Source organism: Falco peregrinus, chromosome W (assembly GCF_023634155.1).
Source record: "Falco peregrinus isolate bFalPer1 chromosome W, bFalPer1.pri, whole genome shotgun sequence".
Lineage (NCBI taxonomy): Eukaryota > Metazoa > Chordata > Aves > Falconiformes > Falconidae > Falco > Falco peregrinus.
In genome coordinates, this window is record NC_073743.1 from 10,751,955 (window position 1) to 10,779,586 (window position 27,632).

Genomic DNA, 27,632 nt, shown 5'->3' on the forward strand with positions numbered 1-27,632 from the left:
GCCTTCATGGCTGCCTTTCCCACTAAATGAAGGAGCATCTAATTACCCTGTTCAATTTAGCAGTAAACTGATCTATTTCTGAGGAGAAAACGCCCACTTTTTTTTTTCTCCAGACTGGGCTGGTTTTGCATCCCTCTGCAAGGGATGGGTTTATTGCCCGGATCTGCTAAGCAGATCCACACGTGGCCAGCCGTGAGGGTTTTCCTCCTGCAGTCCTGCGGGGTTTTACTGCTCTCCATGGAAGCGCCCCTCCCCCGGTACCGTGCGCCCCCCGCTGTCCCCTCACCCCTGCGACAACTCTCCCCACCTGTGCATGCTCCGCTGTAGCGCTGTTCCGCCCTTTGTTTTACTTTAGAGAAAGGAAAATAAGGCACGGTCTGGGGAAAAGGACACCCCCTATCTTGTCCCCATACCACAGCTAACCTAACCAAACCATACCTCCTCCCCGCTACGTTCTGTCAGTCCACTCACGCTATAGCGGAGGGCAGTGCCAGGAAACTCGCTCACCCCCCTAGCGGACAGCTACCACATCGCCAGCACCGCCCCGCTCTCGGTGTAGCTTGAGCGGCTGCGTAGTCCCACCTCCTGTCCTGCTCCGAGTGGCTGGCGGCGCTTAGGCGTGTTTCTCATTGGGCCTGGTGGTGGCCGGGCTGTGTTTGGTAGGTTCCGCTGTGCCCAGATGTTGGGCTAGTGGTGGAGGCTAGTTGCTGTGGGGATAGGTTTGTCGTGAAAGAGCTGGACGGAGTGCGGGAGGCGGTGGGTATTTCCTTGTGAGGGTGACTTCGGCGGGAGAGAGCCGGTGGTGTTCTGGGGAGGTAGCCCGCACCCTTGGGTCCTTCCTCACAGATATGTTTTCCGTGGGCGATGGCGCTGTTGCTGCCTCTCCGGTTCTGGGCAGGCGGTGGAGGCCGTCCTGTCGCGGCCGTTGTGTGTGGAGCGGCTCTGAGGAAGCTGGGAAGGGTTTTTTGGGGACCCTGAGGTGGTATGGGGAGGGTTGCCCAGGTTAGGGAGTGAGCTTGGGGGGCGAGTGGTTATTGGACTTGGAGTGGAAAAGAGGGGGACGATTTGAAGAGAGGCATCGGGGGTAATCCTGGGGGGGGAGAGGGGCGTGTAGGTGGCTTTGGGGTGGGAGGCAAATACGGTGTCGTCTTGAAGGAGGAGATTTGGAGGGGAGGGGGTGGGGCTTTGGGCAGGCTGAGGGTGGTTGTGGTGGAAGGGAAAGTTCAGGGTTTTGGTGTCTGATACTAAATCAAACTACTCTGGCAAGGGCGTCTTTCCGGTCAGGTTCTGAACTTGTTCCCTTGCCAGTAGGGTGGAGATAACACGGGGTCGCGTGTGTCTGTGAGCATGGGCCTCCGCAGAGAACCTGAGGGGGGATGGGGGGAGTGGGGGTGGGTGGGCGCTAATGGTTCTTTGTTTAGGCTGTGCTTAAAAGCAGAAGTTGATACAAGTGTAGGGTTTGTTATGTCGTGAGGGGAAAGTGTTTTCGTGCCAATGGTATGGATACTGCACTGCTAGGATCTGGCTTTCTGCTCAACATCTTTCCTTAAGGGGCACTGTGCAGTCTAGAGAAGTCCCATGGAAGTCAGCTGGACATTGGTGCACCACCACCAGTGGTTTGAGTATAACTGTAGAAAAAATGTAATTGTATGTACTTATTTGAGAAGTAGAAAGTAAAAACATTCAGAATTCTTTTCTTTTGCAGAGTTACCAAGTGCAGCCTGTGCTTTGTCAGGACCTCGTTTAGAGTCTCCATGTTGTCCCATCTGCCTGATCTGAGAAAAAGTTGGGGATACTCTGTTTGGGCTGTGTGTTTCTAATAAGCTTTTGTTTGTGACTCTGAAAAAAGCAGGTCTGTATCCTTCAAGAAAGAGGTACAGACTAAATGGATTTAAAGACAGCAGTGTTCAATGCAGCTTGTGATGGCAAGCTGCGGCTCCTTTCCAAGTTACTTGCAAGCAAAACTAGAGAAGAGGTGGCCTTACTAATCTCAGAAAAAACCAATGGTGCCACACCACTTTTGATGGCAGCCCGTTATGGGCACGTTGACATGGTGGAATACTTGTTGGACTGTTGCTCTGCTTCTATAGAAATTGGTGGTTCAGTTAATTTTGATGGTGAGACCATTGAGGGAGCTCCACCATTATGGGCAGCATCAGCTGCTGGCCACTTGAAGGTGGTTCAGTGTCTGTTAGATCATGGTGCATCTGTCAATAACACAACTCTAACAAGTTCAACTCCGCTTAGAGCTGCCTGTTTTGATGGTCACCTGGAAATAGTAAAATATCTTGTGGAGCACAAAGCAGACTTGGAAGTATCAAACCGTCATGGGCATACGTGCTTGATGATCTCATGTTACAAAGGCCACAAAGAAATTGCTCAGTATTTACTTGAAAAAGGAGCTGATGTTAACAGAAAAAGTGTTAAAGGTAAGTTCATTGTTTCAGTGTTCCTTGTGGTAAATAGGGGTGAAATTACTCATGTGTTCTTTAGGAGACTGACACCCAAAAATATTCTTCTAGTCTCATAATGTGAATGTTTTTTCCAGTAAGAGATTAAGTGTGTCTAGCTATCTTTTTACAAGTTTTTTCATCATACTTATTTAATAATGGCTATAAAACGTAGTTCTAAATTGATACATTTTCACAGAATGGTCAGGGTTGGAAGGGACCTCTGGGGGTCGTCTAGTCCAACTTGCTGCTAAAGCAGGTTAACCTAGAACAGGTTGCACAGGACTGCATCCAGGTGGGTTTTGAATGTCTCCAGAGAATAAGACTCCACAACCTCTCTGGGCAGCCTGTTCCAGTGCTCTGTCACCCTCAAAGTAAAGAAGTTCTTCCTCATATTCAGATGGAACTTTTGGTGTTGTAGCTTGTGCCTTTTGCTCCTTGTCCTGTTGCTGGGCGCTACTGAAAAGAGCCTGGCCCCATCCTCTTGACGTTCACCCTTAAGATATTTGTAGACGTTGATAAGATCCCCTCTCGGTCTTCCCTTCCCCAGGCTAAACAGGCCCATCTCAGCCTTTCCTCATAAGGGAGAGGTGCCAGTCCCCTAATAATCTTTGCAGCCCTCCACTGGACCCTTTCCAGTAGTTCCCTGTCTCTCTTGAAGTGGGGAGCTCAGAACTGGACACAGCACTTCAGGTGTGGTCCCACAAGAGCAGAGTAGAGGGGGAGGATAACCTCCCTCGACCTGCTGGCCATGTTCCTCCTAAAGCACCCCAGGATCCCACTGGCTGCCTTGGCCTCAAGGGCACACTGCTGGCTTGTGGTCAACTTGCTGCCCACCAGAATTCCCAGGTCCTTCTCCGCAGAGCTGCCCCCCAGCAGGTCAACCCCTAGCCTGTACTGGTGCATGGGGTTGTTCCTCGGTGCAGGACCTTATGCTTGCCTTTGTTGAACTTCATTAGGTTCCTCTCCACCCAATTCTCCAGCTTGTCCAGGTATCACTGAATGGTGGCACAGCCTTCTGGTGAATCAGCCACTCCTCCCAGTTTTGTATCATCTGCACTAAGACTAGAATAGGGAAAGATGCATAAAGGAAAATATTTTCTATGTTGGAAATGAATAATCACTTAGTTTTCTACTCTTCCTCTCCCTTGAATTCTTGAATGCTTTTGGATCTTTCTTTTCAATGTTAGTAAACAAAAATGTGTTTTAGAATTAAGGAAATGAAGCTTCATGTGACTGTGATCACAACAGAAAGTCTTCCAGTGGTTTGTAGATCATGAAGAACATCTGTTTGTCTCTGTTTTACAATTATCTTGACATTGTTCAAAGTGAAGACTTATGTCCTTTTTTTGCTGTTATCATGTTCATGTGGACTTCTTATTCAAATTGCTGGGATTTGTTGCATCTTAAACTTGTATGTGAATATGATGTTGGCCTAAAAAGCATATTGATTATTGCAGGTTATGGTTAACTTTTTAGCTCATTGAGTCAGGGTTGTGTCTCAGCAGCTTTTTTTTAATATGCTTAATACATTTGCTAATAAATCTTTCTGTAGCATAAGACTTCACTTGCCCTTTTCCGGCTCATTACAGTTTTAACGGTCTAATATACTTCAAGTATATGTTGACAGAAAAACCTGTAGTGCCTAGCTTATTGCACAGTATTGTTAAATGCCAAATAAGAAAGTAATCTCTTTGACAAAGCTGTTCAGTTAAATATGCCTTTTTTTCTGCAAGTCAGGGAGATACGTGGATTTAATATAAAGAAAGCTAAACTAAAAATTTGTCACAGAGGTGAGCAGAGCAAAATAAATCTATCTTTGTAAAGATTTAGGGTTGCCTATGAATCATGGACTTGGGATGTTTAAAAATGTCATGTTTCAAGACTGAGTTCTTGGAATAACAAGCTAAATATATTTTATTTTTTTTAGTTTAAAACATACTTTTATATGGTAGGTATGAACAGAGCAGAGCTGCTAAATATCTGATTTAACAGGAAAAAAATAAATCTGTGGATCTCTTATTCCTTCCTTTTGTGTCAGCGGAGTAGATTTTAATTTACTCATCCTTACTATTCACTTTACTAGTGCATTAATTTTTTTTATTTGCTTAAATGACTGAATGGCAGCTGTGCACTCCTGAGGATTTTCTCACTGCTCTCAGGGTTGGGTTTTTTTTTATGATCTTAATTCTTTCCTCTCTGCTTCCTTCAGTTTGTGACTTACAACTTAGGCACATGAGCAAAACTTCCTAAGGGATTAACAGATTTTTTTAATAATAATAGAAGTGTTGGATTGGATATGTTTTAGCTCATAAAAATTAACTTTATCTTTTGAACTACAGTATGTACAAATGCATGTGTTTACATATATCAGTCAAGTATGGACTGCCTTTTTATGTTTGGAAACAAATACTTCTCTGATATGACATGAGCATATTTTTTTGGCATCATGAAGCAGTCTGGTCTCTGAATTTATTAAATAAGCAATGGCAAGTTAAAGGAAGAGAGAAAGTGCTGTAAACTGTGAAAGTCAGCGGTGGAAAAGCGAAAGAACTGAGCAAAACTGGTAGCCTTAAATATTACAACAATATGGATGTTGCAATGGCTGAGGCTCAACAACTAACCTGAACTTTGTTTTGCAAGAATGCTCACTAGCTATTAATTTCAAAAATGAATGTTTCCAATAGGATTCATTCAACATTGTCATATTCTACCTCAGTTTCTGTCTATTGCTTTCAGTTTCTGCTCTTCCCTGTTGTCTAACAGCTCCCTTGACAGAGTAGGGGTGCTTGTGGTAGGGAGATAATTTGGAGAGCTCTAGTCAAGTAAAGTTTTTGCTATCCTTGTATCTAAACTAGACCCCTTTCTGGGACGTTCATGGAGAAGCCCACTGCTCTGTGAAAGATGCGAAAGCTTTAGCTACTGTCAATTTCGCTGCATCATAAATTACAAAGCTGCTTAAAGAACAAAATTAACGTAATTTTACTATGTTTAGAAAAATGCTGATATGGGAGATTACTAGAGATTTTCTTCCAGGTATTCTTGAAACCAGGGAAAGAGTGAGAAGGTAAAATTACTCTAACTATCCCTTAGGCTTTTTCAGTAGATTTTGTTATTGTAAGGTAGGAATTTATTCACATTTAAAAAATGAGAATTCTAGAGCTGGGGAAAATGTGAAAATATGTTTTCAAGTGTTGATAGTTCCAGGGACAAACAGGGTAAAAAAAACTCTTCTCTTTCTTTTAGAATTGTGGAAAATATAAGATACCTGTAGAATTAAAGACTTTTTTGGGGGGAGGGAAGCAGAAAGTAGTTAAAGCAGTGTTCCAGTGTGAGTTTACTTGGTGTTGTCTTCCTGATTCAGAGGTTTTTCCAGTACACTACTGGTTTGAGAAGCTGCAGGTTAAAACTAACAGGGCTTGATATGTTTCACTGGTATGAAACAGAGGTCTCAAACAGCAAATTAATTTGGGGTTTTTGTTGTGGTTTTTTTTTAATTAAAAAAAAATTGATCTTAAATAAGGAATAGTATGGATAATGCTGTAGTAGCAGAAACATGATTTTTTTTCATGAGGAGGAAGAACCCTAGAACTAAACTCCAAATGAGGTACAGACCACCTACCCATGTGCTTGGATCAGGAGGAACATTCTGCATTTTGGCTGCATGCAGTTTTCTGTTCTGCTGCATTGTGATGGCTGCCAATGATCTGTAGTTAAAGGATAGTGCTCCCTTTACAGTGTTAATAGACTTCTGGAGCTTTGGGTCAGTGTTTTGTTGAAGTGTTTCCTTGCAGTCCTCTTTTGGCTAGTTGGTGTTTGTGTGGGGTGAGGGAGATGCTTGCTCTTGTAGTTCAAGTGATAGCAGTCTTTGTTGGGCCTCAAAATTGCGGATTTGGGATTTGTTGGTGATCTACCTGGGACTGTGTGTGTTGGAATTGGATTTTCTATTTAAAATTAATTTCCACAACAGATATTTTGCATGCAAACCATTTTAAAGGGTTGTTACACCTCTAGTCTAACTCAAGACAGAATACTTGGATATTTATTTTTTTTTACAGATTTGGCAGACTCAGAAGTAGGAGGATTATATGGATGCACACTCTACTATATGACTAGTGCAGTTAAGTATACATGAAAAATAATTAATCTTCCCTTGAAGTAAACATCAAGGAATCTTGACAGATTTGTTCTCTTCTGAGTTGTTTTGTCTGCTTGCCAAGATTAATTTTGGAAAAAAACCAAGAAAACAAAAATTCCAAATACTTTTTCCACCTTATGAATTTTCCTTGTTCTAAAAAGCGTTTTGTATCTGTTTTGTTTGGGGTTTTTTTTCCCTTTTTTGGATGATACTACATAATGCTCTGCACTGCAATTTGTAGATATTTTGTGTGATGCTGTATGAAACAACTTCAGTACATGCATCCATAAATAAAATAACAAAAGATACATTTTAAAGGAATAAATTATTGAATTTCATATGCAAAAAATAGTTCTTGTTGAAATTAAAAACATTTTCCCTTATAGACAGATATTTTTTCTTATGATTGTGCTTCTGCAGACTTGGAATACTCCTCCAGTCTGTCTGCTTTTCCAGGAATCTGGGAAGGGAGGAATGTAAGAAATGGTAAAAGTTCTTGTAGTTTTTTGTGGAAGTAGTGGCTTATTCTCTCTTAGAAGTGTTGTGGATTTGTTTATTCAGGCTATTGAGAATCAAGTATTTTCTATATGTTGGTCTTTGGTCTGTGTAAAATGAAGTTAATATTTTAATACAGTTTAGGTATAGCTCCCTTGTCATCTGATAAGAGGTCACAGAGCAGGGTCTACAGGGAGTTCATTTCTAGCCATCCAGGTGGCTTGAAGTGTAAGTTGGAATATTCTCTTGGAAATGTTTAAACAGCTTTTTCAGTTGGGGTGTTTTAAACCTCTTGGGAAATGGGCACTGAAAGACCCATTCTGCAGTGCTCCACTACCTTTTGTGGAGCTCAGGTTGAAGATCTTTCTAGCTGAGGGGTTTATGATGATACATAAACTTATTTTTTTCAGTGTCTATACTGTAAAAAACCCATTATTTTCTTTCTTAAACTGTCAGCAAAGATGACAAGATCTAACAAGACATGAAAGCTGAACTAAGTTTTAGATGATACAGTGGTATCAAATTTAGGTTTTTTCCTTACTATTTTTTAAAGCCAAGTTAATTGAACATATGTACTCAGTTTGTGTCTGTGGGGAAGTTATGCTGGTTAAAACCACTCAGATTCTAAACCAGTTTTCTACCATTGCAAAATAGGCCTTCTCTAGATAGCTGTTTTACTTGACTTTGTCCAGAACGTGAGTGAAGCACACTAACAGGACTGTATACAAAAATCTAACTTTGATGTTTCTTTGTAGGCCCAACTTTGTAGAAATTGGGGAGTTGTAGGTTAAATTGGATTAATACAGCCTAGTGTAAACCAAAGATTTGAATGAGCTTCTTAAGTCACTGTAATTGTATTAGAATCACAGAATTATTTAGGTTGGAAAAGGCCTTTAAGATCAGAGTCCAACTGTAAACACTGCCAAGTCCACCACCACATCCTAAAGTGTCACATCTACATGTCTTCTAAACATTGTTGAAATAAATGTTAAGTATTGTTGGGGAAAAACCAACAAAGGTGGAAACACTTTAGGATAAAGTTGTTTTATTCTGTGAATCAGTTGAAGCTTAAACAGAATGAGTCACTTCTTCAATTGAAATTAATGTTTATACTGGGATTTGTATAGAGTTAGCTAAAACACAGTGAAATCAGACCTTGTGACTAAATGAGCCTTTTAAGACTGAGATGGAAATGCAGACTTTTTTGTACACTGTAACAAATGCATTCCAGAATTCTTTGCAAGCATCTGTATTTCTGAATTAATAGTGAATACTTTAAACACAAGTGATATGTTCTGTTCTTTTCTTTAGGTTTTTTTTGTTGTTTTTGACAAGTTCAGGGAAATGATGGAAGAAGTTGAAAATGCAGTCTGTCCTTTTAAAGAGGAACAGGCTGGGCTGGGGGATGGACCCAGGCTGAGGTACCCCATGCAACCACTCGTTTGATTTGTGCTGTTGTGAGTGTATATAAGGAATCTGCTTGTGACGAGTCTTTGCAGACTCCTTGTAGAACTGCTTATGGTGGTAGGACTCTGCCCAATGCATTGTTCTTTTTTTTTTTTTTCTATTTAAGCGCAAATGTGTTTAATTTGCCTCAAGGGGTACCATAAAATTTCCCCAACAGTGTTCATTGTAGTAAGGGCAAACAGTTTCCTTTTAGAAGGACACTGAAACTTTGAAACAGCCTTTGAAACAGCCTCTTCCCCCCCCCCCCCCCCCCGCTCCATTAGGAGGGCGGCTGTGCACTTTTACAAGCCTTATTAGAAATTTTTTCTTTGGAATAAGAGACATTTCTTAGTGTTAGTGAAATTAGTAAAGGATTGACAGAAGACCCTGTTTCAACTCCTTGTTCTTCAGATTCTTGTCGTGTTATGACTTTACTGTTTTCATTCTCATAAAGCAGCTCCTAGACAGAATTTCAAATTTATAAATTTATTATAAATATCTTGAAGTGCAACTCTTGGCAATGTGAGAAAGAGGCATCCCAGTTGTTCCTTGCAGGTCACAAGGAATAAAGGAATAAATTATTGAATTTCAGATGCAAAAAATGGTTCCTGTTGAAATTATTCACAATATTTTATATGTTATTGCCACTTTGTACTATTAATCTTGATAATATGAGTTATCATTAAGTACTCTTGTGACCAATGGAACAATTGTTCCATTACAGAACATGGAACAACTTGTTGAGGTTAACAGTTCTTTACAATTTTTATTTAATTTATTTTTAAAAGGAAGGCATACCTTTAATTTTCCTTTGTCATTGTTGTGGTTTAACCCTGGCCAGCAACAAAGCACCATGCAGCCACTCGCTCACTTCCACCAACAGGATGAGGGAGACAATCAGAAGAGTAAAAGTGAGAAAACTCGTGGGTTGAAATAAAGACAGTTTAATAGGTAAAGCAAAATAAGGAATTCATTCACTACTTCCCATCAGCAGGCAGGTGTTCAGCCATCTCCAGGAAAGCAGGGCTCCATCATGCCTAACGGTTACTTGGGAAGACAAAACACCATCACTCCCAAACAAACTCCCCTTTCTCCTTCTCCCCCCAGCTTTATATGCTGAGCATGACATCATATGGTATGGAATATCCCTTTGGTCAGTTGGGCTCAGCGGTTCCAGCTGTGTCCCCTCCCAACTTCTTGTGCACCTCGGCCTACTTGCTGGTGGGGTGGGGTGTGAAGCAGAAAAGGCCTTGACTCTCTGTAAGCACTGCTCAGCATACTAAAAGATCCCTGTGTTATCAGCAGTTTTCAGCACAAATCCAAAACATAGCTCCATGCTAGCTACTATGAAGAAAATTAACTCCATTCTAGCCAGAACTAGCACAGTCATGTATACAATGTATAGATATGTAAAACAGTTTTCTTTTGCACTGTGTATCTATGCGTTTTTTGATTTTTGAAAGTGTCTTCTAGCAGCTTTAATAAATTATTTCCCTCAAGTGCTCTGCATAAAATGAAAAATTAAAAAATTCATTGTTTTATGAACAACTTCACTTTACAAAGTTGATTGATTTCATCTGTGAGACTGCAAAAATATATACATGTGGTTTATTTTGAACATATGAAGAAAAAAATTAATTGAAGGATTGACCATTGTGTCAAATTCAGCAGCTGAGTGTATTTTCAGGAAGAGATCTTTGGTATGATATCATACTGCTATCATATTTTTTAAATCAAATTTTAAACTTACAAAGAAATTTGGTGAATCATTTTGAAAATTCTGGGTAGTGAATGTAGTTAATATTTGTGGCAAATTAAGGGAAATCACTTTGTGTCACTACTTCATTTTCTTTCTTCCCGATGTCACAAGCTACCAGCTTATTTTGAGAATAATTTCTTTCTGATATAGACACAACTTCATTAGATGCACTTCCCTAAATGAGCTACTTTTTAAATTATTATTTAAAGACTGGATAGTTCGGGAATTAGTTCTGTGATACGTTGATATGTGAAGCATTTGTGTAATGTTCATACTACCTTTGTAAAAGTAGGAATATAATGAAAGAATGAAACATGAAACTATGACATCAGTTTGTATGATGGTTTTTTTCCCCCTAATGTGTCTTTGTGATATTTGGATTATTCCTTTTTGCTCTTGTTTTTAGAGAACACTATTAGGTGGTATGAACAGTAGAGTTTTTTTATAGATAGAAAACAGTATTAGCAATACAGTATACTGCAATATAACAGCACTTTCTCTAGCAGAGAAGTGCTATGACTAGCATCATATTTCCGGTACAATTTTATTCTTGTGAAAGAATTAGAAGTTTCTCATGTTGTAATACTAGCTAGCTTCTACATGTTATCAAATTCCAGCAGATCACATAAAAATTAGAACTGGATTAAGAAAACTTAATGAAGTCTGCTTTGAAATAATCATCCTTAAATTGAAGAATGCTTAAAAAATTTGACCAACATCTCTGTATGTGTTTCTATTAGCTGCTTATCAAAGAGAATGACTTTCAAAGGACACTTGCTTCTTTTCAGCCTATTTCCTCTTTAATACAGCAGTAGATCTGTTGTTTTAAATTTTTTACTAATAAAATAATTTGTTACAAAAATTGGATTGACTTAACCACAGAATTGCATAGATAGTTGTCGTCATTTAACCCTGGCTGGCAACCAAGCACCACACAGCCACTTGCTCACTCCCCCTCACCCAGAGGGATGGGGAAGAGAATTGGAAAGGAATCTTAAAACTTAAGGGTTGAGATAAGAACAATTTAATAGGTAAAGCAAAAGCCATGCATGCAAGCATAGCAAAGGAAATAATTCATTCACCACTTCCCATGGTCAGGCAGGTGTTTGGCCATCCCCAGGAAAGCAGAGCTCCATCATGTGTAATGGTTACTTGGGAAGACAGATGGCATAATGCTAAATGTGTGTGTATCCCCCTTTCCTTCATCTTCTCCCAGCTTATATACTCAGCATGATGTCCTATGGTATGGAATACCTCTTTGGCTAGTTCATGTCAGCTGTCCTGGCTGTGTCCCCTCCCAATTTCCCATGCCCTTCCAGCCCTCTGACTGGCAGGGCCCAATGAACTGAAAAGTCCTTGACTTAGTATAAACATCACCCAGCAACAACTAAAAGCATCAGTGTGCTATCAACATTGTTCTCACATCATAGCCAAAACACAGCACTGTACTAGCTACTAAGAAGAAAATTAACTCTATCCTAGCTGAAACCAGAGCAGTAGTGTTCAGGCGCTTTATTTCCGTCACTGTAGACAATATAGTATTTTTGAAGTGGATAATAGTTGATTTGCCATCCTTATATTTGAACAGTTGCATTTATGGGTAACGTGTGGAACATAGTTTTAATATCTAACTCAAGGTCTATCTGCTGTGTCCTCTTAAATTCTTCCTCAAATTTAATACTTGATAATTGTTGGGTAGATGGCTGGAATTCTTATTATTTAAGGTTGGGGTTTGTGTGTTTTGTTGGGTGGTGGGTTTTTTTGTTTGTTTTAAGTTGGGAGCTCTACATCTGTCTGCTCATGTCCACTTTTAGTTTATGGAAACTTGTGTTCCTATAATATTTTTTTCCTGCTGCTGTTACATTCAAAGTGAAGTGAGGTGCAGCCACTAAACTTTAGTGGTAATTGCTATCCTTTAGTAGTTTGTGCATTGCTTGAAATAACTGTGGTCTCCAAGGCCTATATAATAGAAGTAGCTAAAAAATTACCCTATTTCTAATATGCTGTTAGTAACTGCTGTTTTAGTAAATTATAATACTAATAAAAAGCAAATTTCTTAACGAAGGTGTCCTGGTTTCAGTTGGGACAGAGTTAATTTTTTTCTTAGTAGCTGGTGCGGTGTTGTGTTTTGGATTTAGTATGAGAATTATGTTGATAACATGCTGATGTTTTAGTTGCTAAGTAGTGCTTACTCTAAATCAAGGACTTCTCAAGTTTCCCATGCTCTGCCAGTGAACAGATAGCAGATGCACAAGAAGCTGGGAGGGAGCAGAGCCAGGACAGCTGACCTGAACTAGCCAAAGGGAAATTCCATACCATAGAACATCATGCTCAGTATATAAACTGGGGGGAGTTGCCTGTGAGCTGCTGATTGCTGCTGGGAGATTGGCTGGGCATCGGTCAACAGGCGGTGAGCAATTGTTTTGTGCATCACTTGTTTCTCTTGGGTTTTATTCCCCTCTCTCTTTTTTCCCTTTACATTACTGTTATTATTATTACTACTTTAATTATTAAACTGTTCTTATCTCAACCCATGGGGTTTACTTTTTTCTGATTCTCCTCCACATCCTGCTGGGGGTAGGGGGGAGTGAGCAAGCGGCTGTGTGGTACTTAGTTGCCAGCTGGGGTTAAACCATGACAGAAGGAGATCCAGGTGGAGAGAGTACTGAAAATCCTTGGTGTTTTAGGAATATTTCCACATGTTCTGCATAGCTGTGTTGTAAACTAATGACTTATTAACTGTTGGTTTGTACCTGAATTTATGTAGGCAATGGCTATACCTAATTTGTGTGAATTTTTGCACTATCAGTGTCATAGCATACATCTCTGGCAACTGATGAAAGAGTGTAAAGGGCAGCATTATATGGTGATGGATTTACAGTGTGTAATATGAATAGCTTGCTGTTGATCCTATTATCAAAGCTAGCAAGATGTATATCAATAGCTGTCAAGCAATTGTAAAAACTTTGGTTACTAGTGCATTTTGATTTTTCTTTAATATGCTTTTGTTATGACTAACTATCTGAAAAATATTGACTTGAAGGTAGAAAGTAAAGGATTGTAAACATGTGATAACATATAAAGATTAAATATTTGTGACCTAAGGATTACGTCAGTATTTCAACAAGCACGCTATGGTCTGTAATAAAACATTTTTGAGAGGGTTTTTTATTTTTTAAATCAACTAACACCTCAAATATAACTTAAACTACATGCACTAACATTTTGCATTTTAAATGTTAGTTAAATTTGCCCAGCTAACACAAGGTTCTGACATACATTGATGCAAACACTTGTAGTTATGAATCTTTTTAATCCCAAGCCATGTCTAGATTGGCATTAAGAATTGGCACCCTCCAAAAGACCTTTCTAGTGTTTTAGAGCTCTGCTGTGAGTGAGGTAGTATGAATATACCCTAAACTGGCTACGTTAACTGTTGGCTCAGCCTATACTCAGGTGGATCTGTTTTTGGCTTCATCACTGAGTGTTCCAGAAGTGTAAATGTCCAGAGGAGTCAGTCAGTATTGACTTCTAGTTTGACAGCTATAATTAAGTTTTAACTGGACTTTCTTCAACACAGCAAGATTACTTTTATAATGTGCCTGTGCATTGGCAAGCTGGTTTTGAGTATTTGTCTGCTTTTGATCTCTCTCCATCTTAATATTTTAAAGGTCTCATGCTTGTCAATCTGGAGGTACGAACAGTTTTCCATAATAAAGAAGGAATTATAGTTAATAAACTACAGTTGGCAAACCAAACTTTTAATCCACCTAAACTTGGAAAAAATCTGTTCCTATGATTGGAAATTTTGTTGGTCTCTGTATGAACTGTAGTGTGACCAGACCAGTTTATAGGTGAAGCTTCAGTCACTGACTTAATGCTCCATTAGTGACAAAAGATTGCCTAGGGTATTTGAGACTGAAGATCACTTCCTATTAAGACCTGGGTTTAGTTTCATGAGTCTTAATCTAACAGATAATTTTGGGTGCCACTTTGTGTGTGGTGTCTTCCTCTGCTTTTTCTAAGTGATAGTAAAATAGTTGGCCACTATTCAGAAATGTATTGGAAAAAGAACATTTAGCAAGTTAAGCTCGCTGTATGTTGATAAACAGTCTAATGTTTTGTGGGTTGGATTTGGTGTTTTTGTTGTTTTGGGGGGTTTTAATATTTAGAACTTGCACTTAAATTGTTTGAGGAGACAAAATGTGATCACAGCTCCTGTTCTACTATAATTATAAAAAACTGTTAACCTTTAGTCCTAATCTGAAAATAGCTTTTTGCGTGCCTTTGGTATGAAGTTGATTAATGTGGTAGCTAAATCCTTATCCAGTGTGCTTGGATTGAGACTCTGCTTGTCTTGAATAACTACTGTTCTTCCTTATTACTCTTTCTGGTTACTGGAATTCACAGTGTTAAGCAAGTCTTGAAATGTGCTGTCAGTTCTTCCTCTAATGGCCCACAAGCAAGTTTGAGGAAGCAGCAACAGATTAATTTTACATGTAAAGTTTCAGGAAGTGAAAGATTAGAAGAGAAAGTGAGGAGAGGATGGTTGGAATGCTAGCAGGGGAACAGAGGCAAAATGTTCTGTGCCCGTTAACACTTTCATCTAAATAGACATCTAAATTGAGTTTCTACATCCTTCTGCTGTATACTAAAACTCCCAAAACTCTTGGATATGCTTGTTCTTATACTAGTGGTTTATCTACAGAAGATAAAAGCAAGCTACTACTTGATAATCTAACTCAAAATATAGGATAGAGGTTTGTATTGTGGATCTAAAGCGTCTGGTTCTGCTTGTGACAAGCAGGTATTGAATTTAGAGGATGGTCATCATGGTTTCACCTGATATTTCTGAATTTTGATTTTTTTTCATCCAACTTTGACTTCATACCCCCTTACCAAGTTTCTCATTAAAAAGGAAATAAGAATGCTGTGAAGTAAAAAGCTAGAAGATACCAAGATTATTTACATAAACTTAACTCAAATTCTTATAAGTGGAATGAGAACAAGGAACAAAATTTCTGTTTCTGAAGTGTATTTAACAAATATGAATCTTTTTGCCCTCTTTTTTGCCTTTTTTCTTGTAGATAGATATATACATGTACCAATGTCAAATATTTTTGCATTTGAATTTAACCTATTTAAGACAGCATGAACAATACATTCTGGGCAGAATTAATTTGTTAATGGAAAGCCTTTATGTCCATCTTATTTTCAGTTTATTTCAATGCAATGTTCAGCTTTTAAGACAAATCTCAGGCATGCTTTAGGGACTGATTTGAGTTTTACTGGCTAAACACTCTTCATATAAACAGTGAACTGCACGTTCTAGAGGTTGGAGCCTGGGGGAGGGGGGAAGTACTTTAAGAAAATGTATAAAGGTAAATCTAAGCTGTTGAGATCAGGAGGCTGTATACCTACAAAAATGCACTTTTCCCAAACATCAACTGAAGATTTCAAGGCTACTGCTTTGTTTCCCTATTTCAGTTCTGTCAAAGTCCACTGGAAATCAGTGTCTTGTTGGCATAGAAAAAACTCTGCCAAAAATACAAATGAGGAAGTTTTAGGAAACTTTCTCTCTGAACTTTTTAAAAGCCAAATCAGTGACTAAGAATGTACAGAATCCTTGGAAAAGGAGTTCTCGCTTGAGAATGTGGAAACTTGCCGATGGTGTAACAGATACTGATGATCTGAAGGTCCGGTAAACCAGAATTTGCAAGGCTAGTGGTATAAGACATTTTAATTGGGGAGTGGGGGTGGGTGGGATTCTTACATGGGTATGCTGTTAATTATTTTCATGTTAATAAAGTGGGAAGCTGAAAAGTTGGTATGCCTTTCCAATTTTCCTCCCCATTCCTCTGCGTAAGTGAACAGCTGCATGGTACTTAATTACCAGCTAGGGTTAAACCATGATAGGCTGAACTGTAGTATATGAAAAAGAAGCTAGATTTAAATTTTGTGGGTTTAAAAGCAATCAACCATGCAAGAGGCTTTATTATGTTAGGGAGGGAGTTATTGGTCATCCATCTTCCTGTTTCCCCCAGTGAAATACTCCATATATGATCTTAAGCAAAACTTTCTTCTACTTGAAGCATAGTAGTTAAATATTTAACTGTAGTGGTTTTAATTTGCTGCAAATGTTTTTCAGTCAGGTGGCACTAGTGCTTGCTGGAAATTTCACCACATAGTGTGAGTGCCACCTGAATGCCTTTAGCATGACATTGCACATTCTCATAATGAGAAATAATCTTAAGTGATAAGATTTATAGGATAAATGACTGTATGTTGTGTGTTGAAGGCATTGTTTGAGATTTTGGGGTTGGTTTTGTTGGGTTTTTTTGGCTTTTGGGAATCCTGAGCAGAGGGGTTAATGTGGGACTTCAGGATAAAGACCTAATAAAGTACTAAGAATAGTTTGCGTGTATACATAGGCTTGACAAAATAAGCAGGTCCCTCAGAATATTCTGGCATTCTCTGAAGCCCCAGGGCGTGTTGTGATGAGTTGTATTTGCCTTTGTGTACAATTATTACCTTGGAACACTTTATTCAAAGGCTTTGGATGAAATAGAAAGGAAGAGGTACAGTGTAGAGGTGAGCAAGGCCAATGCTGAGTTAGCACAGCTTTAATTTTTATACAGATCTTATCTTTTTTTTAATTGTGGATGGAGATGGGGAGGAAGGAAGGAAATTTGACAAGGGAAGAAGGGAAAATATAACCACTTAAGATGGCAAGCTTAGGTTTCTGTTTTATACTTGAAAGCAGATACAAAATTGCTCATGTAATAGAGAATTCTGGTTTCAGTTTTGAATAATGAGACATAAGTGTCCTTAAAAATCTGATTAATTCTTTTGGGTAATAACGTCAAGTATTTTGATTTTTATAACTGCCTGGTAGCCTTGATGTTTTAATCAGGTCTTGAATGTTTTAACTTGTCATTTAAGCCTTTCATAGTCTGTAGATGTCAAAGCAGATTTTATTTCTTTTTTTTTAATTATTAGTGTGGTGATATTTGGACTATAAATTGATTATGATTTATGTAATTGTTTTTTTCTTTTGCTAGGAAACACTGCGTTACATGACTGTGCAGAATCTGGAAGTTTAGAGATCATGAAGATGCTTCTCAAGTATTGTGCTAAGATGGAAAAGGATGGCTATGGAATGACTCCTCTTCTGTCAGCCAGTGTGACGGGCCACACAAATATTGTGGACTTCCTGACCCAACATGAACAGACCAGTAAGATAGAATGTATAAATGCTCTGGAACTTCTAGGAGCAACATTTGTGGACAAAAAGAGAGATCTGCTTGGCGCTTTGAAATACTGGAAGCGAGCTATGGAAATGAGATACAGTGATAGGACTAGTATCCTGAACAAACCTGTGCCACAAACACTAATTATGGCCTATGATTATGCTAAAGAGGTAAACAGCTCAGAAGAGCTAGAAAATCTTATTGCAGACCCTGATGAGATGAGAATGCAAGCACTATTAATTAGGGAACGTATTCTTGGTCCTTCTCACCCAGATACATCCTACTATATTAGATATAGAGGTGCTGTCTATGCAGACTCTGGAAACTTTAAGCAATGCATCAACTTATGGAAATATGCTTTGGACATGCAGCAGAGCAATCTAGATCCACTGAGCCCTATGACAGCGAGCAGTTTACTATCGTTTGTTGAACTCTTCTCCTTCATGCTGCAGGACAGGGCAAAAGGCCTGCTAGGAAGTACTGTTACATTTGATGATCTCATGGGTATACTGTGCAAAAGTGTTCTGGAAATAGAGCGGGCTGTGAAGCAAATCCAGTGCCCTCCTGATCCAATACAACTGAACAAAGCCCTTTCTATCATTTTGCATTTAATTTGCTTGTTGGAAAAAGTACCTTGCAGCTCAGAACAGGAGCATTTTAAGAAACAGACTATTTACAAGTTTCTTAAGCTTCAGCCTAGAGGGAAGAATAACTTCAGTCCACTTCACCTTGCTGTTGACAAGAATACTACATGTGTGGGCCGCTACCCAGTTTGTAAATTCCCCTCTCTACAAGTTACTGCTGTCCTGGTGGAATGTGGTGCTAATATAAATGTCAGAGACTCAGATAACAACAGTCCTTTACATATTGCTGCGCTGAACAATCATCCAGGCATCATGAATTTTCTTATCAAGTCAGGTTCGCACTTTGATGCCACAAACTCACATAAACAAACTGCTAGTGATTTGCTGGATGAGAAGAAAATGGCAAAAAACTTAATCCAGCCTATAAATCATACTACGTTGCAGTGTCTTGCTGCTCGTGTTATAGTGAATCATAACATATGCTATGCAGGACACATTCCTGAAAAACTAGAGAAATTTGTTTTGCTCCATGGATAGTGTGCAGTCCCAGAGTGCTGTTGTTGAAGCATGACTTGGTGGCAATGTTGTGATAGACCAGTATTCCCTTACTTTGCCTCATCTTGCTCTCACTAGCTAAAGCATTGTTAGCATCGCATCTGTAGAGTTGGTTAACCAATATTTGAATATGCCATATATTATATTTTGTGGATTATTTAGAAATAATGTGCCATATTTAGACTCTTAAATTGTTGGCCAGAGGCTTGTCTATTCTGATCTTATGTGCCTGTTGGATGTTTAGAACTGAGTTGAATATTTCCCACTGATGTCTTTTTGCTACAACTGTTGTGTGGATTTTATACAGTTGAAGGGCCATCTTTTTTGGTTTTGCTTGAGTATTTCTACTCTTACTCTATTCTTTTTCTATGGACTTGTTAAACCGTGCAAGTTGTATAGACTTGTTAGCATTGGCAACTACCATAAGTGCTTTTTATCTTCTCTATGCACTGATTTAAATGTGACTTGTGTGTGTGTGAACATATTTTTGTGCAGCAGTTGGCCAATTTCAGTTTAAATGCCCATTTTGATTTGCAGTTCTGTTTGGAGCTCTTTTTGAGAATGCTGCCTTCGTAACATGACAAATTTTGGGGCTACATATCACCTTTCTGAACTGGGGTTTAACTGTTTTATTCTAGCTGTAACTGATGTTGCTTTCCTCTTGAACCTCTGGAAATCTGTGCTAAATTTGGGAGAAGGAAAAATCTCTCTTGTTCTCGTGGTAATCCACTTGAATTTTTAATCTGATAATTGTTCTCTCACATCATGCAGTTAGGGGAAGAGTCCTCTTCATGTACAACTGACAGCTTTCCTTTTGCAGTAATGTCTTGCTTGTGTTGATTATGTGACTAGATGTAAAGTTTGTTCAATGTTGAACCTCAAACTTAATGATACAGTCTAATGAGGAAATAGATTAAATGTATGTCATAGTTTAAATTTACAAATCAACTTCTTAAGCTACAAAAGAAACTAAAGCACATTGGTGATGTGATGCTTATCAGTCCAGTAATATAGGCATCATTATGACATAGTAAATGAATGTATGCCAGAGTAACAGAAATTCTATAGCAGTGTCCTCTTCTTGATTTTAAATCTCTTTATAAATGCATGGTTTTTCCATCTCTTTTATCTGTCAGCTGTACTGAAAGATAAAGCAGTTCTGTTGTGTATATATAGCTCCTAATCAAACTTACCTATTTTTATACTTGCATAATAGCTTAACTTTTACAATGGAAAGGGCTCTTTTGACTTGTTAAGAATTCTATAAAATAATTTCATAAATGAGAGTGAAATTCAGGTATTTAATATAAACAAGCACTTTACTGTTCATTAACAGTAGAATTTATTATGGTACATTAGCCCTGCAAATGTCTAAGTGAAAATACTTGTGTTGAGTAGAATACAGTTTACCTGCAAATTTAGTATTCTAGCATATTGGATATTGTTGACTTGATGATTCATTTAATTTCATTTTATTTCAGTGATGGGCAGTAAATGGGTTTCTTGTTCCAGAAACTCAACAAGTTGATTTAGGCTTTTGTTGTTGGTAGAGATATTTAAAAGCCAAATTAAGTAGATAAAGGGGGGAAAAATTTAGGAGGGTTTTTTTATATTTGATGTTGAAGCATTTTTCTTTTTTTGGTTAAGTTGATGATGAATGTCTTGACTATAAAAAAGTATATATATTAAAAAAAGTTCATCCTTGCTGCTTGGCTGTTTCAGGGTTTCTCTTGGTGTACAGTAACAAACTTAGCCATTCTTGGGGAAAATATTGGGATACTTTTAAACAAAGATATGTTGAAAGTAGTGCTGTTAGTATAGTGCCACTTTCAAACTCATTTTGAAACAACTTTCACCTGTTTGTCCCATGGCATACCCGTATCGTATGAAATTCTGAGTATAAGAAAATCCTATTTGTTTCTCTTGCAAATGTGCAGCAGTAAACTTCTATTAAATTGGCTGACTTTTTTCTGATTTGTAATTATTAAACTACATGCCACCCAAGTTGTTATTTGTGAGAACAAGTAGTTTGATTTTGTATTTCTTATTTTTTATATGCTTCTCTACTAAGCTGGTGTAATCAACAAATCATACCATGCTAGAAATGTTCCTCGTTATATTTCAAGTAATAAAAATAGTCTTCTTTCTATAGGTCACAGAGAAAGGGATTTTTTGATCACTGTTTTATACTCTGGAATCTGTACAGCTCTTTAGTGCTTGCAATTTGAATTTGTCTTTATAACTGTGTAATAGTCTGTTTAAAATTATTTAGAGATTATTAGTACAGAAATAGAACTAAAAAAATATGGGGTTATGTCCTGCTATTATTAGCAAAGTTCAGAAAACACCCCAGAAACGAAAGCATATTGCTATCTAATACATATCTAGTAAATTAGTGAAAATTGCCAGGCCTTACAGGGCTTATTGTTAGCTACTTGGGTTTGGGGGTTTTCTGTTTGTTTTTAACTTACAAAGTAATGATTTACTGTTGTAATTCTGTCTAAATATCTACTGATACACATCAATCCTAAATATTATCACCTATGTTCAGCATTTAATTTTGCAAAATAATGAGGCTATCTGCTGAATTCTTAACTGATTATGTCAGATATTCAAGTTTAGGTGACTAGATGGATAAATAATGCATTTAATTCCACTTTCTATTTAACCCTGAACGTGTACATTACCTCATTTAATTTTTGCTTCATTTTAAAATAAACCTGTACAGAGCCTATGTTGGGTTATGTGTTAAGGATTAGTTAAAGATTTACTGATTGGGGAAGAGGGTAAGGACAGTAGGCCCTGTCTGAGATGTCTGTGCCACTATGGTCATTGCTAATGGGTACTAGCCCCTCAGTCACTAATTCAAACCATGAATGTCTCCACTTAAGTATAGATATCAACTTTCTGGAATAGAAGTTTTGTATGGGTTTGTTTTTGTTTTTTTTTTTGTTCTGTTTTGTTTTTCTTATTATTTCTTATTCTTATTTCCCATTCAGAGATGGGAATAAGACTATTTTAGTGAAACATGTTGATGCTAAATGCAATAGTGTTGCTAGCTAAACACAAACTGCAGTAAGGACAAGAAACTAAAGAGCATTCATAAAACACAAAACTGTTATCCTTTTTTTGTCATATTAACTCATTATTTTTCCTTTCTTTTTTTTAATTAAAAGTACTTTTTCAGAGCTCCCAGCCCATAAAGATATTGAGAACATTGAGGAAAAAATTGTATGCCCTGTGGGGGTGAAATAGATATAAAAATTGATTAAATAATTTGCAGGTATGTATTTTTAAAGACAAGGATACTGATACCCCCTTGCTTGTTGAGACCTCTGAAGTTGGATTTATTTTTTAATAAATACTCAAAGCATTCTTCCTTCTAATTTTCTTGGGCTTCCACTGAAGTACTTCAGCCAGGAAGATGAAAAGTATTGTAGTTTAAAAAAGTTGTCCTTGCCAAATCCTAAAACTAGATTTCCATTTTTATATCACTTATGTCAGTAACAAGATTCCAGCTGTCTGTGGTGTCTCTGAGGTTCTGATTGTTAAGCACATGGTATAAAGGCACTTTTTAAAATGCAAGGCAACAGTGTGGTTATTTTTTCCATGTATACTCTGCAGCAGTCCTTGGATAGGAGGTATTTTTATATATTACCTAAATACCAAAAGTTCTCTTAACAGTTGTTTTGAAAATGGTTGAAATTAAGACAGCATTTTAAAAAGTGGAGTTTATAGAAGAAATGGAATGCTGTAGCAAAATTCTTACAAAAGGATAAAAACCTTAATAGGAAAGACATGTGCCTCTTCTCAGTTTCACATCAACTGTAAGTTAATAGTGGCAGGATATGGCTACTCTGGAAATAGCTTTCTTGTGCTTTGAATTATAGAGTGGGATACCTGCTATGCTCTAAAATATTGAAAAATGTGAGTACAAAGACTTAACACTAATTTGTGTTCTGTGACTACAATGAAGTGGTATTTAATGCTTCAAAGTAACTTTGAGGAATGTGATGGAGACATACTAGATTAAATATAGTTTGTTTTATATTGTTCAAATCTCTTTGCTTTGGGTGTGCAAGTAATTGTTGAACCCTCAGTGAGCAGAATGAGAAGTTAATTGTTTGTTTGGTTTTAACTCTGTGTTCCATTCTACCACAAAGACTTCCTGTGCAGGGAAATTCCATGTAATTGAAATATTTCAATTATAAATTCAAATATATCAATTCCGTGTATTGAAATACTGCATTTTCTACTTAATTTAGCTTCAATATTTTTTTTTAAAAAGGAGTAACAAATATATCTCTCTGCTCTTACTCTTTATGCTCCAAATGCAGATTACATTAAAAATGTTTTGGATAACACCTGTCTGAGTCTATATATCTGTTTTCTTTAGGGTTACTGTAATACTGATTGCTAAACCTCTTTTTCAGTTGAGTATGAATAGTTAAATGTGAATGCTGTAGCTTTAGACTTTGATTATCTTGTTAATTATTATACCCTAAACAGACTATCATGTTTCATTCTCTTACTATGAAATGATGGTCCAGCTAAACCTTTCAAATCTGGTGATGGGCAGTAGTAAGGAAAAGGTTTAAACTAGAGGATTACAGGAGACACTTTCACAGTTTTTCTAGAAAATGCAGTTGGTCATGCTATTAACTCTGTTAAAACCTAGTAGTGTTTGTTTATAGCATAAACAAAAGTAACTAGTAAGATCTTGTAATAAATAAGCAACAGATGCTTTTCCAAGAAAGTTGCACAAATTATTTTTTATAGCTTTTGAAGTCTCTTACCATTGCTTCCATAATTTAAAAAGAGAAAAAGAAATACTCTAAGGATTAAAGAATTATGGCAAGATCCTTATTAAAGACTTCTTCAAAAGTCTTATGTTCTATAGAACATTACCATCAGAATTTTGAGATCTTTATAGTTAGAGCAGTAGTCATAATATACTTAAAAGGCAGTGTAGACTTCAGAGTTTATCTAGATTTATTCTTCACTGGTAACAAACAGCATCAAGAAGATGAGGCACTGGATGAGGAAAATTGGTCCAGAGCTTTCACAGTAAGATAATTGTTGCATAGATGACTTACTGAATCAAGTATAGATTCTCTTAATTAGGAAAAAAAAAAGAACTTCAAAGAATCACGTAATTATTCATCTCTCTGCAGTTGCAGGTGATGATAGATGTTTAGATATGCAGCAGAAACTTCTGGACTATGCCTATGCAAAATCTGTCATCTCTCCATGCCTGGGATTAATTTTCCAACTCCCTGATTTTTCTTTGTGCGGAAGTGTTTCTCCAGCTGTGATGACTTAGAATCATAGAATGATAAAGATCTTTTCCAACCTAAACAATTTTAAGATTAAGTCCAACTGTTAACCTAACACTGTGAAGTCCACCACTGTGGATAACTGGCTAGCTGAAAAAGTTCACATAGACATAGTCCAGCTGGCTGGACAAAAATGCACATCGCTCTCATCTTATCTGAAGTAAAGCAAAAGTTACACAATAACAGGAAGATTGCAGTGGGAAAAGAATGTTGCAGGTGGGAACAGATAACTACAGAAGAGAAACTAGGGGCGGACTTGATATTTAGGTAACTAACCAATAATGAGCTTAACTTTTGTAATATGTATGAGCTAATTATAACAAGGCATAAAAGGTGACTGTAAGAGACAATAAACGAAGTCTGCTGATCACTCATACTGAGTGGCTGTGTCTTCCCTCCGTCGTGACACACCACTAAATCATGTTCTTAAGTGCCACATCCACACATCCTTTAAATACCTCCAGGGACAGTGACTCAACCACTTCCCTGGGCAGCCTCTTCCAGTGCTTGACCCACCCTTTCAGTGATGACGTTTTTCCTAATATCCAGTCTAAACCTCCCCTAGCACAACTTGAGGCTGTTTCCTCTTGTCCTGTTGTCTGTTTCTTGGGAGAAGAGACTGACACCCACCTGTCTACAACCTTCTTTCAGGTAGCTATAGAGGGCAATAAGGTCTCCCCTGAGCCTCCTTTTCTCCAGACTAAACAACCCCAGTTCCCTCAGCTGCTCCTCATAAGACTTGTGCTCCAGACCCTTCACCAGCTTCATTGCCCTTCTTTGGACACACTCTAGCACCTCAATATCCCTGTTGTAGTGAGGGGCCCAAAGCCACAGTATTCAAGGTGTGGCCTCACCAGTGCCAAGTACAGGGGGATGATCACTCCCCTTGTCCTGCTGGCCACACTGTTTCAGATACAAGCCAGGATTCTATTGGCCTTGGCCACCTGGGCACTCTGCTGGCTCATGTTCAGCCTGCTGTCAACCAACACCCCCAGGTCCTGTTCTGCCAGGCAGTCTTCCAGCCACTCTTCCCCAAGACTGTAGCATTGAGTAGAGTTGTTGTGACTCAAGTGCAGGACCTGGCACTTCTCCTTGTTGAATCTCATAGAGTTGGTCTCTGCCCATTGATCCAGCCTGTACAGATCCCTCTGTAGAGCCTTCTAAAAACATTTTTTTCCCTCCCTGTTGGGGAAGAGATTGCCTTCACTTGCCTTTATCCTCACTGAACTTAGCTGTCCACTCTGCCTTTTCCATCTGCCCTTGTGTTGCAATCATAGTTGGAATCAGCTGCCAAACAAGTCAGCCCCTTTCTGCCAGTGATGTGTAGTTCTTCGTGAAAGTCTGGTACAGAGGATGAGGAATGGTAGCTATTCAAACATCAAAACCTATGAGTTCAAATTTCCCTCCACCTCTGATGACCTTTTTTTAGCCATTCCATTGTTGTTTCTCATTGTGTTCTCTGTGCCTTTACTGTTCCCAATTGCTCCCAGGTGTTTCCCATTTCCCAATCTTCCTCTGCCACATCTGGACTGACTCCAGGCCCATGTTGAAATGGGAAGCACTTGCCATGCCTTAAGCAGTTTGTGCTATTTCTAAATGGTATTAGGAAGAGAGAATTGGAAGAAATGTAGGGTTCAGCTTGCTTGTCTATTATTCATTTGCCTGGTTCTTCAAAGTAAAGATGCTTATGTTGTTGCTTAGTCTCCTCATTAATGTGAAATGTAGTCTTTCCTATTCACTCTATGCAACATATTATGTCTTAGGTGAGGTTGTGGATGAGTACTATGCAGTTGTTGTTGATGTAAGCTGTTATAAGTCTAAGCAAATCTCATCATAGAATCAGTAACACTAATATTTTTTTTCCCATGCAGAAGTTACTTAAAAGCTTTGCATTTGTTTAAGCACCTTTTTCATATGCTTTGGTTCTTTGAAACATGCTGTCTTTATGATTTGTGGCTTCTGAAAAATTTTCCTTTAATGTGTCACTTCTCCAGTGTCTTCCTAAGTTACACTAGTTTATCCACCAGGTTGCTGTTTCATGCTGCTGCTAAAAGGCCCCTTCCTTCCCCTGTACACAGCAGCCATCGCCTTCATGCCCGCCTTGATCCTTCTGTCAACAATATCAATAAGGGCAGGGGGCAGTGAATGTGGAGAGCAAGCTATATAGAAGGCAACAGGTGTGGGTATTTCTTGAGCTAGCTCTACGGTGTCAGTGAGCAAAAACCGATCTTGGGAGAGAGACACAGTTATGCTTGTTGGAAGGAAGCCATGGGAGCAAGAAGAGAAACTTTTAAGATACGGAGTAGTCTGCAGAGCTTGTGGCCTTGTAGATAAAGGGAGTTGCTAAGTTGCTGTGTCTGCAATAGAAAAAAGAGCTAAGAGTGGAAAATTACTGAGCATAGTTACAAGCTGACACATCAGCCCCTTGTAAAGGTATAAAAAGCTTGCTTGATTTTAATAAAGTGTCTTTGAGTGTCTTCGATCTGCTCTCAGAGTCTGTGCATCATATGCCACAAATAGGTGCTCCTGTTCTCCAGAGGCAAGAAGCAGTGTGTTGATCTAGGCAGCTGCCTACTTTGAGTTGAGTTATGATCAGGAGCTAGGATGAGCATCAGTCTAGGTGCCTGAATGTATTGTTCTAATCATAAATGGTACAGAGACAAGCTGGTGGGGTGCCACTCTTTCTTGATAATTCCTTGAAAACCGTGCTCCATTTAGTCTTCAACAGTGTAATGTTTTTCTACGCTGGCAGAAAATATCCAGGAAAAAAAGTTCTCGGTGATGAAAGAAGGGCATGCTGCTGCTGCAAAACCAGACTAATTTACAAGGTAATGGTAAATTTTATTTGGGGGTGATGGTGGTGGTGAGAAGATGTTAGAACAGTCAGTAGGAAAACAAAGTATCCTTACTATATTGGTGGCAAAAAGCAATGCAAGGCAACTACTATAAATAAAGTATCAGTGGCTGTACTCACATTTCATAAACTCCCAGGTTAGAAAAGAAATCTGAAATAACACTTCAGTAATGTTAGCAAACTTCAACCTCAGGAAAAGAAACAAGTAGAGATGGTAGGTTTTTTTCTTTCTAGTAGTTAAGAATTTACGCATAGTCATTGAAGTATTCCCTGACATGGTGCTGAAAATTTCTGTGATCTCCTTCTGTGCTTGATGTGAAGTCACTGAAGTGTCTTCTATAAAAGGCTTCTCAGTACAAACTTTGTATCTTCTAGGCAGAGTTAATCAGCACTGTCCAGTCTTCAGCAATCTACTTGGATAAAAGAGAACTCTTGAAGTGAGGAAATACTCCAACATGGACAGAAACAAACAAAAAAATGTTCTAGGGATTGTGCAACAATATCAGAAAACTAAAGAGCAACTTGATGCTGAATAAATTCTTGTTCAAGAAAGTAACTTCACAAACTGGGAAGGAATGCACATCCTTTTCTCAACTCAAGAATTCTTTCTTGACAACTGAAATAACCCATTTCCTTTATCTGTAAAAAATAAAGACCTCAAGAAGAAAATGTTAAGTGATATTGTCTATATCTTTTATTATTATTATATGTTTTTTGAAAGATGGCTGATGCTTCTCCTTCCAATAAAGGATTTCTTAGCTTACA

The 27,632-nt window shown here is 38.2% G+C and overlaps 1 protein-coding gene across 2 annotated transcripts; it reads left to right on the plus strand.

Annotated features, from left to right (window-relative positions):
• The first annotated feature begins 273 nt into the window (after positions 1-273).
• LOC129783153 (protein fem-1 homolog C-like) lies at positions 274-27,632 on the plus strand. Of its 2 annotated transcripts, none has more exons than XM_055792995.1 (3): positions 274-756; positions 1,706-2,429; positions 17,350-27,632. In XM_055792995.1, the coding sequence occupies exons 2-3, from the start codon at positions 1,886-1,888 to the stop codon at positions 18,657-18,659; spliced, it is 1,854 nt and encodes a 617-aa protein (XP_055648970.1). In that variant the 5' UTR covers positions 274-756; positions 1,706-1,885; the 3' UTR covers positions 18,660-27,632. The 2 variants fall into 2 exon arrangements, with proteins under 2 accessions (XP_055648970.1, XP_055648971.1); XM_055792996.1 differs by having other exon boundaries at positions 274-659.

Excerpts from the sequence above, each read along its gene's own strand:
- LOC129783153 (XM_055792995.1), top strand. The coding sequence starts at position 1,886 with ATGGATTTAAAGACAGCAGTGTTCAATGCAGCTTGTGATGGCAAGCTG. Across the intron at positions 2,430-17,349 it reads TAACAGAAAAAGTGTTAAAG|GAAACACTGCGTTACATGAC; the intron begins GTAAGTTCATTG and ends TTCTTTTGCTAG.